The sequence below is a fragment of the Brachycentrus maculatus genome, unplaced genomic scaffold, assembly GCF_059751285.1.
Source record: "Brachycentrus maculatus isolate JH-2025_06_01 unplaced genomic scaffold, ASM5975128v1 h1tg000649l, whole genome shotgun sequence".
Taxonomy (NCBI): domain Eukaryota; kingdom Metazoa; phylum Arthropoda; class Insecta; order Trichoptera; family Brachycentridae; genus Brachycentrus; species Brachycentrus maculatus.
The window spans coordinates 88,294-105,000 of NW_028281385.1; the positions used below are offsets into that span (position 1 = coordinate 88,294).

The 16,707-nt window shown below is 32.9% G+C and overlaps 1 protein-coding gene across 1 annotated transcript in view; it reads left to right on the forward strand.

The window, feature by feature from the left end:
- The window catches only part of LOC148300831 (protein NDNF-like), a 45,902-nt gene that overhangs the window by 16,129 nt on the left and 13,066 nt on the right, over positions 1 to 16,707 (forward strand). The window contains exons 3-5 of the mRNA XM_088274217.1: positions 6,637 to 6,752; positions 11,313 to 11,404; positions 12,848 to 12,996. Of these exons, the coding sequence (XP_088130343.1) occupies positions 6,637 to 6,752; positions 11,313 to 11,404; positions 12,848 to 12,996 (357 nt within the window). The remainder of the gene's footprint in view (positions 1 to 6,636; positions 6,753 to 11,312; positions 11,405 to 12,847; positions 12,997 to 16,707) is intronic.

Below are 16,707 nucleotides of genomic sequence, written 5' to 3' on the forward strand. Positions count from 1 at the left end.
TATTATTATCTTACGTTTATTTTTATAACATTTTATGGTGAATCAGGTTGTAATATTGTGCATTTATTGAAGCCATCTTTTGACATCAAACTAAATAATTCTCTTTTTTACGATATTTTTAATTCTAATGCTTCATGACCCGTAAAAATTAAGTCAATGCAAAGTTCAATTAATGTTTTTTGTAATGAAAATTCAAACATTTTTGTATAGTAGGAAAGACAATCTTCGATATTTTTCCCTGTTCTGCTTCTATAAATCGACTTATCCCAATATTTAACATTTTCTCTCGTATTAATTTCTTAACAAAACTTAACATTGTCTTTTTTAACCCTTAACTGCCCAGGCCATGGAAACCCCTCCAATGTAATAATAATCCATTTTCTAAAAAAATGGGCGTGATCCGACGACCATCTCTATGCGTTTAACCAACTGAGGTTTATTAATACAAGTTAGGACTTAATTACGACTTTTCGGCATTATATTATAAATCCCACAAAGGTATCCTTTGATATTGTTCAAAGTGGCAGCTTGGCGCATTTTACGTGAAACGTGTCAAGATGCAAGCCATCGCTGCATTTTATATGACAATACGTATACAGCGCCGGTGCAGGCTGCTGCATTCGTCTGGATCAGAGTCTTTATCAGAAATGCACTTGTAGTTCGTCCTGGATTTGGGAATGTTCGGACATTCATCATTGAGCCGACATGGGACCTCCCATCAGAACATAAATTTACCCCCTGACACGACTTGTACAGGGCCACCAAACAGAAACCATCGCCTTCATTTTTACATCCAACCGTTCAAAAGCCATTTTTATTTACGCGTTCTATTTATATGATCAAAAAATACATGCTTTTATTGATTGTACCAAACTCTAGATTTAAAACCCTTAAGGGTGATATATCAAGATATACATTAGATACTAAAACAATAAAGAACATGAGTATGCAGTGATCACTGAAGCCAGCCAGTGCCAGATAAGTCCTGTAAGTAGTCTCTAAGCTTTTATAATCCCGTATAATTTCTTAAAATTTTGTATTAAAATATATACATCTTATTGTACACATTCATTACATTTTTTACACACCTTAATATTTATGAATTAAAATGATTAAATGAAAAAGTTACTTCATATTATGACCGCCTTCTCGATTAAATAATGACTTCTTGTTATAGTAAATCTTTACATAATTTGCTTTTTGCATTCAATTATGTAGAGCTTACTCCCCAATTAGTATATAAATTTGAGTATGTTTTGCGTATTTTTAACTCCTGTTTCAAATTCGATATCAAAAACTCAAACTGGGAATAAATTCAAACCGAAAAATGTTAGGAATAGCATGTTAATCGGTTAACCAAAAAAGTATCAGTTAAATATTAATCACATGTTAACATCTAAACCGTTTCACTCGATAAAACACAAAAGTGTGCTTCTAGACTGCAATACTATTTTATGACCAATATGTATAAGTTCAAAAATATAAATAATACAAGATTATTCAAGTTTTTTAAATGCATGTTAACTTCCTTTATCCTATTCAACTTTTTAAAATGCAAATACTAGAATACAATTGCCGTAAATCTCTTGTTAGAATTTTTTCCAGTTATTCATCGCTTAATTTACAAGAAGCTCATTCGACTAGTATTGTGTAGTATTCTTTTTTTTAGATGGTAAAAAATGACTTGCAAAACATTATATTAGCTAACCCTGCGATTGATGCTTATTCCCGTTAACATGGCATCTTCACGAGTGAACGAAATGATATCTTTTAGTATTTGCGGCATGGACCGTGCAAAAATATCACAGCTTTGGAAACGAACTGTAGAATCTGTCAGTTGCAATATTGCCCAAAGCATAAATAATTGCCTTTGTTCGAAAACTGCGAACGGCGCGAACTTAACCGTTTCATTTTCCGCAGATCGCCAAAATAAAACTACATCGCAAAGTTACATTATGATTAGGCTTACCATACGTCCCGGTTTGACCGGGATTGTCCCGGTTTCAGACACGGGTCCCGGAGTCCCGGCCGGTTTAGATTTTGTCCCGGTTTTTGCGAGCCCTGTCTATTAATCTATTCAGACGGTGCATTTTTTACATAGAATTATGGAAAAACAGTTTCGGCATCGCCGAAATTTTAATATGAATTGGACAACAAAAACAAATGTCCTTAGACAGTTTTCTAGTTAAAAACAATTTTTTTTTTTTTTTATAAAATTAAACAACTTTGTTTTAACCACTTTTTTAATATTAGTACACTTCAACCTACCGGTTTCGACAAGAACCTTGTCATCATCAGGGTTTATTAAATTCTAAAACATCAAGATGTTAAGAATTTAACAAACTCTAATGATGACAAGGTTCTTTCAAAAGCGGTAGGTTAAAGTGTACTTATAATAAAAAAGTGGTTAAAACAAAGTTGTTTTATTTTATAAAGTTCATAAAATGTGCCACAAAGTATCTGCGAAAAACATTCAAGAAATTTATTAATTATCACAAATATTTTTTTTTTTTTGTTTTTTTTTTTTTTAATTTAAATTGTATTCAAAGTTGTTACACTCATTAAAATGTATAAGTAATTTTATGTAAATAAACTTTCATAAAAATTACAATTTAAATAAACTTTAATAAAAATATTACGGAACGCATTATCGTATTTTACATTGATTTCTATGGGAAGAAATATTTCGCTAAACGAGTAAGATGCTGGGACGAATTATGCTCGTTATAAGAGGTCCCACTATTTTTTCTTTTCCCTACCTGTCCCGGTCAAGAGCTCCATTATTATGGTAAGCCTAATTATGATACATTATCTACGTATGTAATGTGTAAAGTGGCAAGTCTCTTTCGCTCCATTTTTCGTCGCGCGTATTTCTGGCCGGCTTGATTTATGCGATGCAACGCTTCTATGAAGCGGTCATTTTTTTTACTCGATTCGCATTTTGTGCACTTCGTCAAAGTCAAATGAATTTAGCCTCCAGAAATTGTGCAATTATTTATGTTAAAACTGAACATCTGTCGCGTGATTTATCGGTCTTCTCGTAAATGGCAGATTATAATTCGAGGAAATGTTAAACGGACTTTGTATGAGAAATTTATCGCTTTTAAATACATAATATCTTTGCACACTCGTAATATGATTGGAAGGGCTCGGAGGAAGAACAACCTAATTATAGCAACACTGACTGCAGTTCGAGATGCACTCATTCACGCATGAGATACGACTATAACCTAATAAAAAATCAAATAAATAGTCATTTTTACTATTAACGCCACTGCCATGGTGTTATCATTTTTATGCATATTACAACTACTGAATATTTTTTATTTTCTTTGTTCTAAATTAATGAATATGCTCAAATGTGCTAATAGTAATATGTTAAATGTGCTAATAGTTGAGTGTGCTTATAGCATCCCTTCCTTATTTCACCATTCGAACATCTGTCATACATCGTTTTGCCGCATATTCCTCTGAGAGATCGCATTTCGACTGCGTTAAGTCTATTTCATCTATATTTTGCTCCATCCTTCTTATCCACACTTAGGGTTGGAACCAGGACTCCATTGTGTATTGCCAGTTTAGCTTTCGCGGAAAGGTTTTTATTTGCTAAAACTGATTTCAGTGCACCGTTCACTCTGTTCCCAGTATTCACTCTCCTTTCTATATCTTTATCAATCTTTCCATCACTAGAAAACGTACTTCCTAAAATTTAATTTTTTTAGTGAAAGTTATAATATGAGTGCTCAGAATGAGAAGCAAGTTATGACGTCGTAAGATGACGCATTTGTGGGAATTACACTCGATATCTAGACGAGAGACAATCTCCATCACAGGAATGGTTTTCTTCTATTTTTAGAATGAGATCTCGACATTTCTCCTTTCAGAATATTGACTGACGTTATTTATGTCACGTTCACTTTAGCCTGGCATACTGAGGTTATTTTATATACCCTTAAATACTCATGTTCGCCTGTGAGGCGTCAGTATAAATAATGCACGTTTAGTAACTAAAAGTTTTATAAATAATAAAAAATAACATAAACATGGCAGTAATAAATACCTTTATACATTTTTAAATATACATTTACTAATATGGTAATAATACCTTTTATATTTCTTAATCAACAAATACAATTACTTAAATTTATAAGAATAAAATGTAATGTGGTTTAAAAAAATATCAAATTATTTATATAATTAAAAAATATAAATATTATTTTTTGACATCTCATCAAAGATGAAGAAGAATATGGAAGTCTGGGCATTTACGGGGCTTACGACCGTCATAGGCTGGTTTAAGTGATCACTTTACACACGTGTAACATTCACCAATTCTACCCATTATTGACAACCACACTACTCAAATTCTTGGAAGTTCTATATATATTAACCAATTTAGAAACTTTGTTCATGAATCACTAAAACTTCACTAGAGACATCTATTGGTGAGATGTAAAGAAGCTTTTTATTAAGCAGAAACTCTTATATTATGCCCAGACTTCCATATTCTTCTTCATCTTTGATGAGATGTCAAAAAATTATATGAAAATAACTCCTGTAATTGGAGATAATTCAGATTTTGTGAACAAGTATTTGGACACACTCAAAATGTTGTAAAAAAATATAAATATTTTTTTTTCCAAATCCAAATGCAATCTATATGAAAATTGTAAACGTCAGTTTGTTCAACTAACAATTTCAATTTTTGTTTAACAATCTCAAATCTTATAAACTTATTTGTGTTTTAATCTTATAAAGTATTATAATCGTATAAAACCTCTTTTGAGATATATTGTATAAGGCCACTTAAATATCTCATAATTGGTCTTACGCTAGTGAATAAATATATATACATATGTATATATATATATATATATATATATATATATATATATATATATATATATATATATATATATATATATATGTATATATATATATATATATATATATGTATTTATATAAATATATATGTATATATATATATATATATATATATATATATATATATATATATATATATATATATATATATATATATATATATGTTATAATGCTTTTTAACGAACATATGGCATAATTAATAAATGAATTCCTTTAATATCCAGTATATTCTCAATTTTTATTTATTTTTGCTTCATATAAATCTAAAATATAAATACCTTTTTTTGACTTAATATCATTTTTATTTACTTATCCAAGAAAAATGCTTGGATAAGTCAATAAAAGTGAGATAATATCATCTCATTTTTATAAATATTTTTATCTATATAGATAAAAATATTGAAATAAAAATACTTTTCATATAAAAAGGAAGTATCAAGGTTTACCGATATTTATATGGGACTCAAAGTTTGGAAAATCATATCTGATTTGGCGCCTCCTTTCAATAGAGCCTTCGTGTTTCCGAATTTCGAATAAGTAATATAATACTTTGGTGCTTTAAGGAAAACATTTTTCCTTTCAGAGATAGAACTATTTTAAGCTTGCCTTAATACCGAATACTTCGTATACAATAAATAAAATTGTTACGTAAATAACAAGAAAAGTATATTGGTTAAAAGGGCCTTTTTTCTTTGCACAATTGGTATGGATTAGACATTTAATTGTGCTTTGATGACGTACATACTCATTGAATATAGAATACAGGTTAATGATCTTCACGAAAGGTAAGTAGGTAAGAAATATGCTTAAAATTTACGGATATTAAAATAAAAGGTTTCACGATTTTATTTTCATAGCCATAATTTTAGGTCTTAGGTTGTAAATGCCCAGACTTCAGTATTCATTATTTTTCATCTTTGTTGAGATGTCAAAAAATAATGCAAAAACAACTCCTAATTGGAGAAATTTCAGATTTGCGAACTAGAATTTGGACACACTCTAAATCTTGTAAAACAATTATCATATTAAAATGTTAAATTAAAAGGAAAAAAGTTTTAAAAGTAAAGAGAAAGGAGAATTATGAGTATCTAAATGTACATATATGTTCGCCTCCGTAGTGTAATGGTTAGCACGCTTGGCTACCGTTCTGGAGGTCCCGGGTTCGATTCCCAGGGGGGGTAAAATAAATATAAGTGATTTTTCACTGTCATATTTATTCAATATTACCCTGGACTGGTACCTGGAGCGGAGGGCTGATCACCTTTCCTTCATGTGTAAACGATCAAGATAACACTGCGTTTATATGACGCAGTGCCCTATGCACCATTGGGGTGCGGAAAAGGGTTTTATTATTATTAAATTTACATAAAGGTTTTCTTCTTCTTCTACTTCTGCTTGGTGTAAGCCTCGTGGCCTGTTTCTAAGAGAGATTAGCCTCCTGCGATTTCGATTCCCAGCTGTCGATCCATCTCTTTGGTGGTCTGTCCGTGAGTCGTCTACCTTTAGGTTGGCCGTAAAGCGCAATGTGGGGAAATTTGGATGCTTCCATCTCCTCCCCTTTAGCAATTTAATATAGATAATATGTACAAATTGCTAAATTAGCAATTCAATTTGTGCTAAGCTTCAATTTATAAAATTACCGAATTAGGCAGGCTTTTTTATTTCCCTCCCTGTTTCAACTTTGACCTTTACCCTGACATTTTGTTCGTCGCTCTAAATATATAGACGCCCTCTGTGTTATTTTGGTTTCAGGGTCGTGTTGGTATCGGATCGGGAAAACATCCCCCTCTCCATCACCCTCACCCCCTGCTCCTCCACCGTGTCGTGGTCGGTTTACCACACAGCGCTGAATCACTCCACGTCCTCAGGTGAGAATAACATAATCGGCTTTTAACCATATTATTTTTTTGACATCCCATCAAAGATGAAGAAGTATATGGATGTCTGGGCATTTACGGGGCTGACGACCGTCATAGGGTGGTTAAAGTGGTCACTTTACACACGTGTAACATTCCATATTCTTCTTCATCTTTGATGTCAAAAAATAAAATGAAAATAACTCCTGTAATTGGAGATAATACAGATTTTGTGACGTATTTGGGCACACCTAAAATGTTGTAAAGGCTTTTAACCACCCTACCTTTGAGTTGTTTTCAGGCATATTTTTTATAAAAAAGATAAAAAATCAAAACGTTTGTTTTCACAAAATATTATCAAGCATGAAACATGACAAAAAAATTGTGATTGTATCCGGTACGAATTAAATATTTTTAGAACAGATATCCTTTCTCGTGCGCGTAGGCCATACGGGTTGGCGCGGAATGGTGAAGAAAAACCGCGCGTATCACGTACGTTCGTATGTGTTCGTAAATTCGATTTCGCTAAAACTGCTAAACCTAACCTTACCAAACCTGTCCTTACTGAGTCAAATTTAATATATTTTTAATTCATGTTTTTCTTAGTAAATACTATGAATATTTACTAAGTAAAACATTAATGAAAATATATTAAATTTGTAAATATTTAGAAATCCTAAAAATAATCAATACGAAAAACCATAAACTGCAACATTTTGAAACAATAGAAATTCACAAGAATATAAATGACAATAAACCCATAATTAACAATATGACAATGACTTAAGCCTCCCCCTTTTTGTCTATGTTCCCTCTGATAAGAAATAAAAATTAAATTAATAAATAAAAATAAGAAACCCCCTCTTGAACCTTCAACGTCCCAAGGACCCAACTCTAAAATTTGGAACTAGCTTCACATACGGTGATTGAAAATAATGCGGAATGCATCGAAACACGTGTCTCAGTAGATTTTAAGAAAAAGTGGTATTTACTAAGTAATACATTAATTAAAAATGAAAAATTTTAACAATAATATTAATTAGGAATATTTGGCAATTGCAAAATACTTACGACAGATGAAATGACTTGTAATTCAATACCTGATACGATTTGATGATCTATGTATATTGGTATATGATAAAACCAAGGAATCAGTCAAGCTCATTACTTATTTGAAAAAGGTTGAATAGGCGGTAATATTATACGGTGACCGCTGCTCAATTATAATCTGAAGCCATTGGGTCAACCAACCACCGTCAGTATAATGAGGCGCGTCCTTGGAACATAATCTGTATACTACATATCATCCTGATCGACATTGAACCATGCATTATCTCAGTGGTTCTTAACCAGTGCTCCGCGAGCTTGTTGCAAGTGCTCAGCGAAATTATAAAAACCAAAATTTAATGTTGGCTCATTGCTTTACTGTGCGATTTTAATTGCAAATATAATGGCTAGATGGCAGTACCCTTGCAAAGTGAAGTTGTGTGCTCTCACCTCACAACGGCGGTCAAAATATCCTTTATTCTATATCATCATACTTAGAACAATTGAAAATATTATGGGAATTATGTGTATGAATTTGTACAGACGGTGCTCCATCAACGATAGGCTCATTGAAAGGGTTTGTGAACCTTGACTTAGCAATTTGGATGAAGAAATGAGAGTAACTTAATATATTAGACCTAATATCACTTTTATTTTTGTTCGCCTCCGTAGTGTAATGGTCAGCACGCTCGGCTACCGTTCTGGAGGTCCCGGGTTCGATTCCCAGAGGGGGGGGGGTCAAATAAATATGATTTGAAATAGTGATTTTTTTACTCTAATATTTATTCAATATTACCCTGGACTGGTACCTGAAGTGGAGGGCTGATCACCTTTCCTTCGTATGTTAACGATTAAGATAATACTGTGTTTATATAATGCAGTGCCCTATCCACCATTGGGGTGCGGATAAGGATTTGAAAAATGAAAATATCACTGAAATTCGCAAAAGCTCACAAGCTCAGATGTCACATGAAATCATTTTCGTCGCAAAAAGTTTTATTGAAGTATTTATGTTTTATTTGTGGTTATTTTTTTAAATTAATGGAATTTTCAACTTGTCTGTAATAAAATAATCAGTTTTATTTTTAATAAGTGTTATCATTGGATTTTTAGTTTCGGTGAACCGCGAATTTTCCTTATGAGCTCTCAGACTTCAAAAAGGTTTAAAACCACTGCATTAACCCTTTGGTTACCAAAATCCGATTTATAGGCTATACCGAAAAATACCGGATCTTCGTACCGGACGTACCTATTTTTTTACTTTACTTTGCGTGTGGTTCTGGCTTCTTCTTCCTCTATATGGGTTGTGTCATGGGATTAGAGTCTTGGCTAAAGTTTTGTTAGCCAGTCCACCGCCTCCGGGGTCGCCTCATGGATATCCCGAAGGTCACCGCCAAAATCTTTGAGCCAGCAGTCCTACACTTTGTGTCTTATAGTCTGCTCAGCTCCACACTTACAATCAGAGCTGTTCCGATTCTCCCATCTACAGAATAAGAAGTTGCAGCAACCCTGCTCCGCTCTTACTCTGTTCAGCTGTACCGATGCCGTTCAGGGCAGATCAAAACCCGGTAAGAATTTGAAATGTTGGGTCCACGTTTCATTGTTTGTTTGTAAGTGTTCAGAATTTAACGTAAAAGTATCAGATACATTTTGGACAGTATGTTAGGGATTCCTTCAAAGTTGTACAATTTTTATCGATTCATATTATGTTTTTTTTTTCGTTTAGTTAAACGTCGAAATTTAGAAGTATTGATCAATAACATCTTAAAATTAGTTATACGTAATACTACAAAATAGAAGTTGAAAAAAAAAGTGAAACGAGAAAAAGAGAGCACATTTTGTTTCTGCGAAAACTAAGTTGTGTAAAGCTGTAATATTATTCAAAATGACCAATTTTTACGTGTCGAAGGTGCTGACCGTTAACCTACGGAGGCTTACTATATGACGAGTAAATAAATATTACCATAAAAAATCTTTTATACTAACTTTGATCCTCCCCCCTGGGAATTGAACACGGAATATCCAGCATGGTATCAAACGCGGTAACCGTCGTAATTAATTTTGTTATAATTCTGCATTAAGTACGTATACTCGTATAAGTGTAAATCGATTTGAAAATCGTTATTTTCATTCGAAATATTAATAGCCGCAGCTGAATTGGAGAGCAACGAAATAATAACAATTCCACGGATAAATCGATTCCTATCTATCTTTGCCGTTCACTTTTTATTCATTGATGAGTAATAAACAGTTAGGATATTACCTGAGTGCGCTGGTAACCTCAGCCAGAAACCGCGTTCAATCATATTGTCCCGCACAAATCTTTCAATATAAAATATGTTAGGTAGGTCTAAAAGTTCTTGCGTGTTTTTTTAATACAATAAAACACGATTTATTATTTTAATTTAAATGGGTAAATGACTAAGAGTTATTATTATGAAAATATGTGTGTATTTTATGTTAAATCGACAAAAATAATTTTAAAATAAAACATGTAAAAAAAAACACCACCGACAAGACATAATCGCGCGATGATCACGTATTCGCGTTGTATTAGGACGACGCCTTATACTATAAGTGCTTATGAACTTATGGACTTACCTAATATATACACCAACATAGCAATATTTTCGTTCCCTAACAATACTTAGTACAAATCGGTACGGATATCGACTACATTGTAAGGGGAAAAATATATACCCGCATACAAACAATGTACGAGTCCGTCGTTAAAAAATTAAATTGTTCCTGGGTGTTGTATGATTTGTAATCGAGAAATTGACCACTTTGCCTGCGGTTTATTACATTGTTTTCCTTTGGCAACTTTGTTGCACAAAGATTTAGCTCGATACCCAAACAATGGAATAGCTTCACAAAATATTAACGGAAACATTATGTTGTTCAATCAGAAGCCATTTTGAATCGCGAGTAGGTTTTGCGAGTTTCATCGAGATTTCCTCACTCATTATTTTAACATTCTGATAATGTCCTAATACTTGTTCGCAAATCTGGATTACCTCCAATTAGGAGTTATTTTTAAAATTATTTTTAACATCTTAACATGGATGAAAATGATTATGGAACTCTGGACATTTACATGGCTTGCGACCGTCATAGGCTGGTTAAATGATTACTTTACTCACATGTAACTTTCACCAATTCTACCCATGATTGACAACCACTCTACTAAAATTCTTATTAATATAAAATTATCTTATTTATTAAAATTCTTAATAAACTCCTAAATATATTGATTAAACTTGAAACATAGTGTTTGAAGGCACTAGAGACATCTATGGTGAGATAAGGGAAGCTTTTTATTTACTAACCTAGGGCTGACGGTCGTAAGCGTGAGACATCAGCCCGTAAGCGTGAGACATCAAAAAAATCTTTATTTTAGTTGTGAGTTTACATAGGATATGAGTTTTAGGTTACGGTGGAAAAATCTAACCTCAAAAAAATATATATACACGTACAAATTTATTCAAAGTTTATTATTTATATATTTTTATTTATTTTTTCTAGGTCTAAATAACGCCACATTATTGGAGGAATTCAATAGCAATGAGATGAAGACGTTCAAAACTTCCGCTAAAATTGGTCAATATCTACTTCAGGTAAGAGCATTAACCCTCTGACTGCCGGTGTCGGTCCACTCATCCATGAAAATACAATTTCATCTTCCTGTATACATATTATTATATATAATTACCTTATGGTTCTCAAAACGATTTACTCCAATTCGACTTTTTAAAGCACTCATCTTTCATAATAATATTTTTATCTTTTGATGATTTGGGTCTTCAATTAACACGACTTAAGTGAGAAGCTATATAAGGACCCTCAGTCCATTTAATCTTCACAGTAGATTGACAATCAACAGGAAACAATAGTCACGATTTTTTTTTTTGTATTTTTTAAAATAAATAAATTTGTGCCGATAATGGAGGGTGAACCTCAATATTCACATGCTTAAATATTGTTAAATAACAATTTCATGATCTGTTTAGAGCTACGATCACGTTATTCGTTTTTCATGATCCCCCTTTATTCAACAAATTCAAATATTATATTTAAAATAAAGTTCAGCTTAACAACGATTCGAGCACTTTATTATCAAGTTTACAACTTGATAGACTCAAATCAGTGTTAAATATCAAAATAATAATGTAAATAAAATACATACTATAACAATATCCTGTCTTTTTGGGTCACACTGTCAAACTGAGAAGGGATAATAAAGAAGCCGAACTGGAAAGGCAAAAAGCTTTAGGATGGGCTGCATTTGGGAAATTATCAAATGTCCTAAAATCCCGAAACATTCCTATCCATCTGAAAAAGAAAATATTCTTTATATGTGTACTCCCAGTCCTCACATATGGATTTGAGATATTAACCCTAACAAAACGAATCATATATAAACTCCGGGTAACACAAAGAGCAATGCAGAGAAAGATGCTAAATATATCTCTTGAGGACCGAAAGACGAATGTTTAGATAGGTACGGGAAAAGACCAAGGTATCAGATGTGGCTTAAAGAACCACGGAAAAAAAGCTTGGCAAGTCATGTGGCACTTATGTGTGAGGATACATGGAGCAAAAAGATGCTTGACTGGAGGTCTAGAACGAGATGTAGAAGCGTTGGTAGTCTAATAACGACAACGATGGTCCGATGACATAAAACACGTGGCGGGCCTGCACTGGAAGGGAGTCGCTTACAACAGACAACTGTAGAAGTCCAAGAGGGAGGCCTTTGTTCAATACCGGACACAAGAAGAAGGCTCAAAACTGAAACTGGGCAGGTCATATGTGTATGTCTGAGGATAGATAAAAGGTGCTTGAATGGAGACCTACAATAGGACGTAGAGGCGTTGGTAGGCCCAAGACAAGATGGTCTGGTGACATTAAAAAAATGGTGGACCTACACTGGAAGAGAGTCGCGTCCAACAGAGAGCTGTGAAAGTCCAAGAGGGAGATTTTTTTCAATACTGGACACAAGAAGAAGTCTGAAGCAATTAAGTTAGTAAAAATAATGATGTGTGGTTTTGTTGCTACTGTAGATGCAGGCGCTAGAAGCAGACACCTTGCTGCAGCTGTTCGGCAGCTCAGAGCCAGAACCTCCGCACGCGGCCCGCATGGCCCAGCGCCCTCGCATGCGGCTGCAACGCAGGCTACGTCGCAAGAGGCTTACCGTTAAGTGGGACCAAAGGTAAGCTCAAATTTTAAAAACTAAACCAACTGTTCTTTACCTCGATCGAACCCTAGGGATTCGGTGATTTAAACTCCCAGGATCGGCGGAGATTCAATATTACCCAAGAATGGTGCCTGAAGCGGAGGGCTGATCACCCTTCCTTCATGTTTTAACGATCAAGATAACACTGCGTTTAAATGATGCAGTACCCTATGCATTATCGGGTGCGAATAAGGGTTTCAATTTTAAAAAAATAAATCATTATTAAAATTAAGGTGAATTCAATTATAATAGTTGATACCACAAAATAATACCCACAAGAATGACCAACATAGGGTTACGAAAAATAAATTGGTTATAAAAAACACCTTAGTGTATGCGTTGACAATCAAAATACCTCCATCAACCCTGCCTACAAAAACATTTTAGGTATTGAGAAATCCAGAAAAAATGAGCATACCGAATCTTTCCCCCTAAGTTTGTAGGTTCCTGAAAATCCTGAAAAATACTGTATAATTCTGGAAATCTGAAAATGACGCAAGAAAAACGCTCCGATGGGGTGCCGGGAAAATATGGCTACCCTAACTTAATGCACTTAGGACGGGTGTTTTTAAAAATTAATGTCCATATAATTTATCTGCATTTTGGCTCTTTAGGCATAGCCTATGTTAAGCCGAAATACTTACATGCCGAAAAATACTTATTTGCTAAAGTACAACAAAAAGTAAAGAAAAATTAACAATTTAAAACAATTTTTCCAACAAAGATTCCGTCCGATGCTTAAGCATCAATCAACCGAAAGGGTAAAAATACTTTTCCCGTCCTTAGAGTGGTTTAATAGTAAATAACATAATATATCGCTCACTCCTTTCAAGAACGTCATAAATCAAAAATCGTCAATTTTCAGTTGAGCATGTTTTCGGAATGCCCAGAAAATGTACTATATCCCAGCAAAAGAGGCATATTTTTAACATAATATTTACCCGCTACAGGGCACGAAATGTTGTTTTTGCATTTTGAAGACAATGTATTGTTTAGTTATTTTTATAAATAAATTAAATATTTTTCAAATGTAGAAAAAACCTTCAGGTTTTACCTAAAAAGATCTGTTGCACGGTAAAAAGTTCAATAAGTGGCTTGATATTTATTTTTAATACATTGTGTTTTATTTTTAAACTTTAAAATCGTTCTCCTGAAAAATCAAGTATTTTGATTTATGACGTTCTTGAAAGGAGTGAGCGATATGTCGATCATTTTTTTACTGTGCCAACACCTAACATTAAAATTACATACATAAATATCTTGATTTATCGACTATCAAGATGTGTCCGAACCGGTTTTGGTCGGAGTAAATTTTTTAATTATTGACAGTGGGAGGTACTTCGCAACTCATCGGCGCTTGAGTAGGTCAGGATTCAAGATTAACAGTGCTCAGTGTTCTGGGCACAATCACAAATGTCAGCACGGTCATGAGCAATGTGTACTTATTAATCTACTCACCATAGTAGCGCTTTTCAACCTTTTTCACAGCATGGCACAGTTTAGTAATACATTTAGTACGCTTAACAGTTTGCCTAAAAATATATCAGGATAAACTTCATCATTACTTGGTTGTGTTATTTTCTGAATACATTATTGTAATAATATTTTTTTAAATTATTAATTAAGATACCACATGTATTTCATTTATTTATATTTCATTAATGTATTTCATTTATTTATAACACATAATGTACGCACACTAAGTTTTCCCTTGCCAAAAAGCTCATATTACACTACTTATTTATAAAACTATATAAAAGAAAAAAAATACATCTCACCATAGATGAAAAATAATATGGAAATTTGAGTATTTACAGGGCTTATGGGCTGTCATATGCGTCCAGGTAGGATTAGAGAAAATTATGTTGCGATTTATCGTATATTGGGCTTTTAGTTGCGGATTATCAGGTATGCCAAATACTTGAAAGCGGTCAGGTTAGGAGTCGAAATAATCGGCGGGTATGTATGACAATATGAATGCAATAATTTCAAAGTACCATAACAACTTGCTGCACTGTTTTTCAAATAATTGAGAAGCCCAGTTCTAGACGAAACGTGAATACAAGTACCCATTAAATTTACGAACGACTTTAATGTATTACCATGATTTACTGCTAAAAATTGACCATGTTGTTTTTACACCTACAAACATGTCATATTTTTTTTACAGTTTCTGTAAAAAATATGTCATGCTAATTGCTGCATTTTTTTGTATATTTTAGTACGAAATGTATGAACGAAACAAACCATACCAAAAGCTTAAATATATACTTACGTATAGATATTAAATTGATATTTTAATTAAATTGAATTTAATTTTGTTTTTTATTTAAGGATTATACAAACATTAAACTATAACACATTTATTTTTACACAATCTTATGAAAATAAATGTATTTTTTTATTATGAAATAAGAAAGAAAAGATAGGAAATTGTAAAATGGCATTAATAAAGATGAGTTTTTAAATTTTTTAATTGCATACATACAGTTCGCTAAATGAAATATTTTGAGGTAAAGGGGTCTTGCATCCCTTATGTCACTGCGACTATATTAGGTCTATTGTGACCTCCCTCTGTGTCATATCACAGTTCTAGAAATTGTGAATGGGTGTTTCGTTTTCCTCCATACAAAATCTGCAGACTGGAGAGTCATGTAGTCCAGTTTTTGACATGTGTTTCCTCAGTTTGCAGTATCCTGTCAAGGTCCTGGTAAGGATCGTTATTAATTTTTGTTAAGCTTTAAAACAAGGACTTACTAATTGCAACATTTTGAGTGTAAACAAATATTTGAATACACTCTAAAAGAATAAAATAGATAAACAAAATATTATCTGCATAAAAATTTTAAATCCTGTTTTCAGGCGTTTCCCAGTATACAAAATAAACCAGTCAGAATCTCAAAGGACACATCCAAATAAAAAGCTCTCTGCTAAATAAAAGCTTTCCTAATCCAACCATAGGTGAAGCCAGTGAACTCGCGTGTACATTGCCATAAAATTAATGATTTGTATAGGAGTTCCAAAAATTTGAGTAGTGTGGTTGTCGATCTTGGGTAGAATGGGGAATTATTTACGTGTGTAAAGTGATCACATAATCAGCCTATGACGGGTCATAAACCCTGTTAATACCCACACTTCCTTATTATTCATCTTCATCTTCATCTTTGTTTAGATGTTGAAAATGTGAATTTATTTTTGACTTATTTTGAAGACAGGTAAGTCCAAAATTCAAAATGACCACCATACATTAAATGTTAAATTTTCAGAGACATAATAACGCTTCCCAGAATACAAAAATGTAACTTTTCGGGATATTAACGTTTGGTTTTAGAGTGGAATATCTGACCCAAATATTAATATGCTTTTTATGCGAGACAAATGCAGCTTTATGGGTAGAGTATTCGTCACACATGCAAAAAGCATTCTACAGGGTGGCACAAAATTAATGACCCTTTCGGAAGAAGTTATAATTTTCACTTTTATTTAATAATTATTATTCATGTTCAAATTAAGTCGTAAAAATTAAGCAACCTTTTATCCAGAAAAGTATTTAAACTAAAAACGATTATTTTTCTGACCCACGTTTCGGCTGCTACATAACAAAATTGATAAATAATTTTATCCTACTTTGAAAGAGAAATAATAAAACTAGCAAAAATTAATATTGAAAATATCATTATTTTTAAA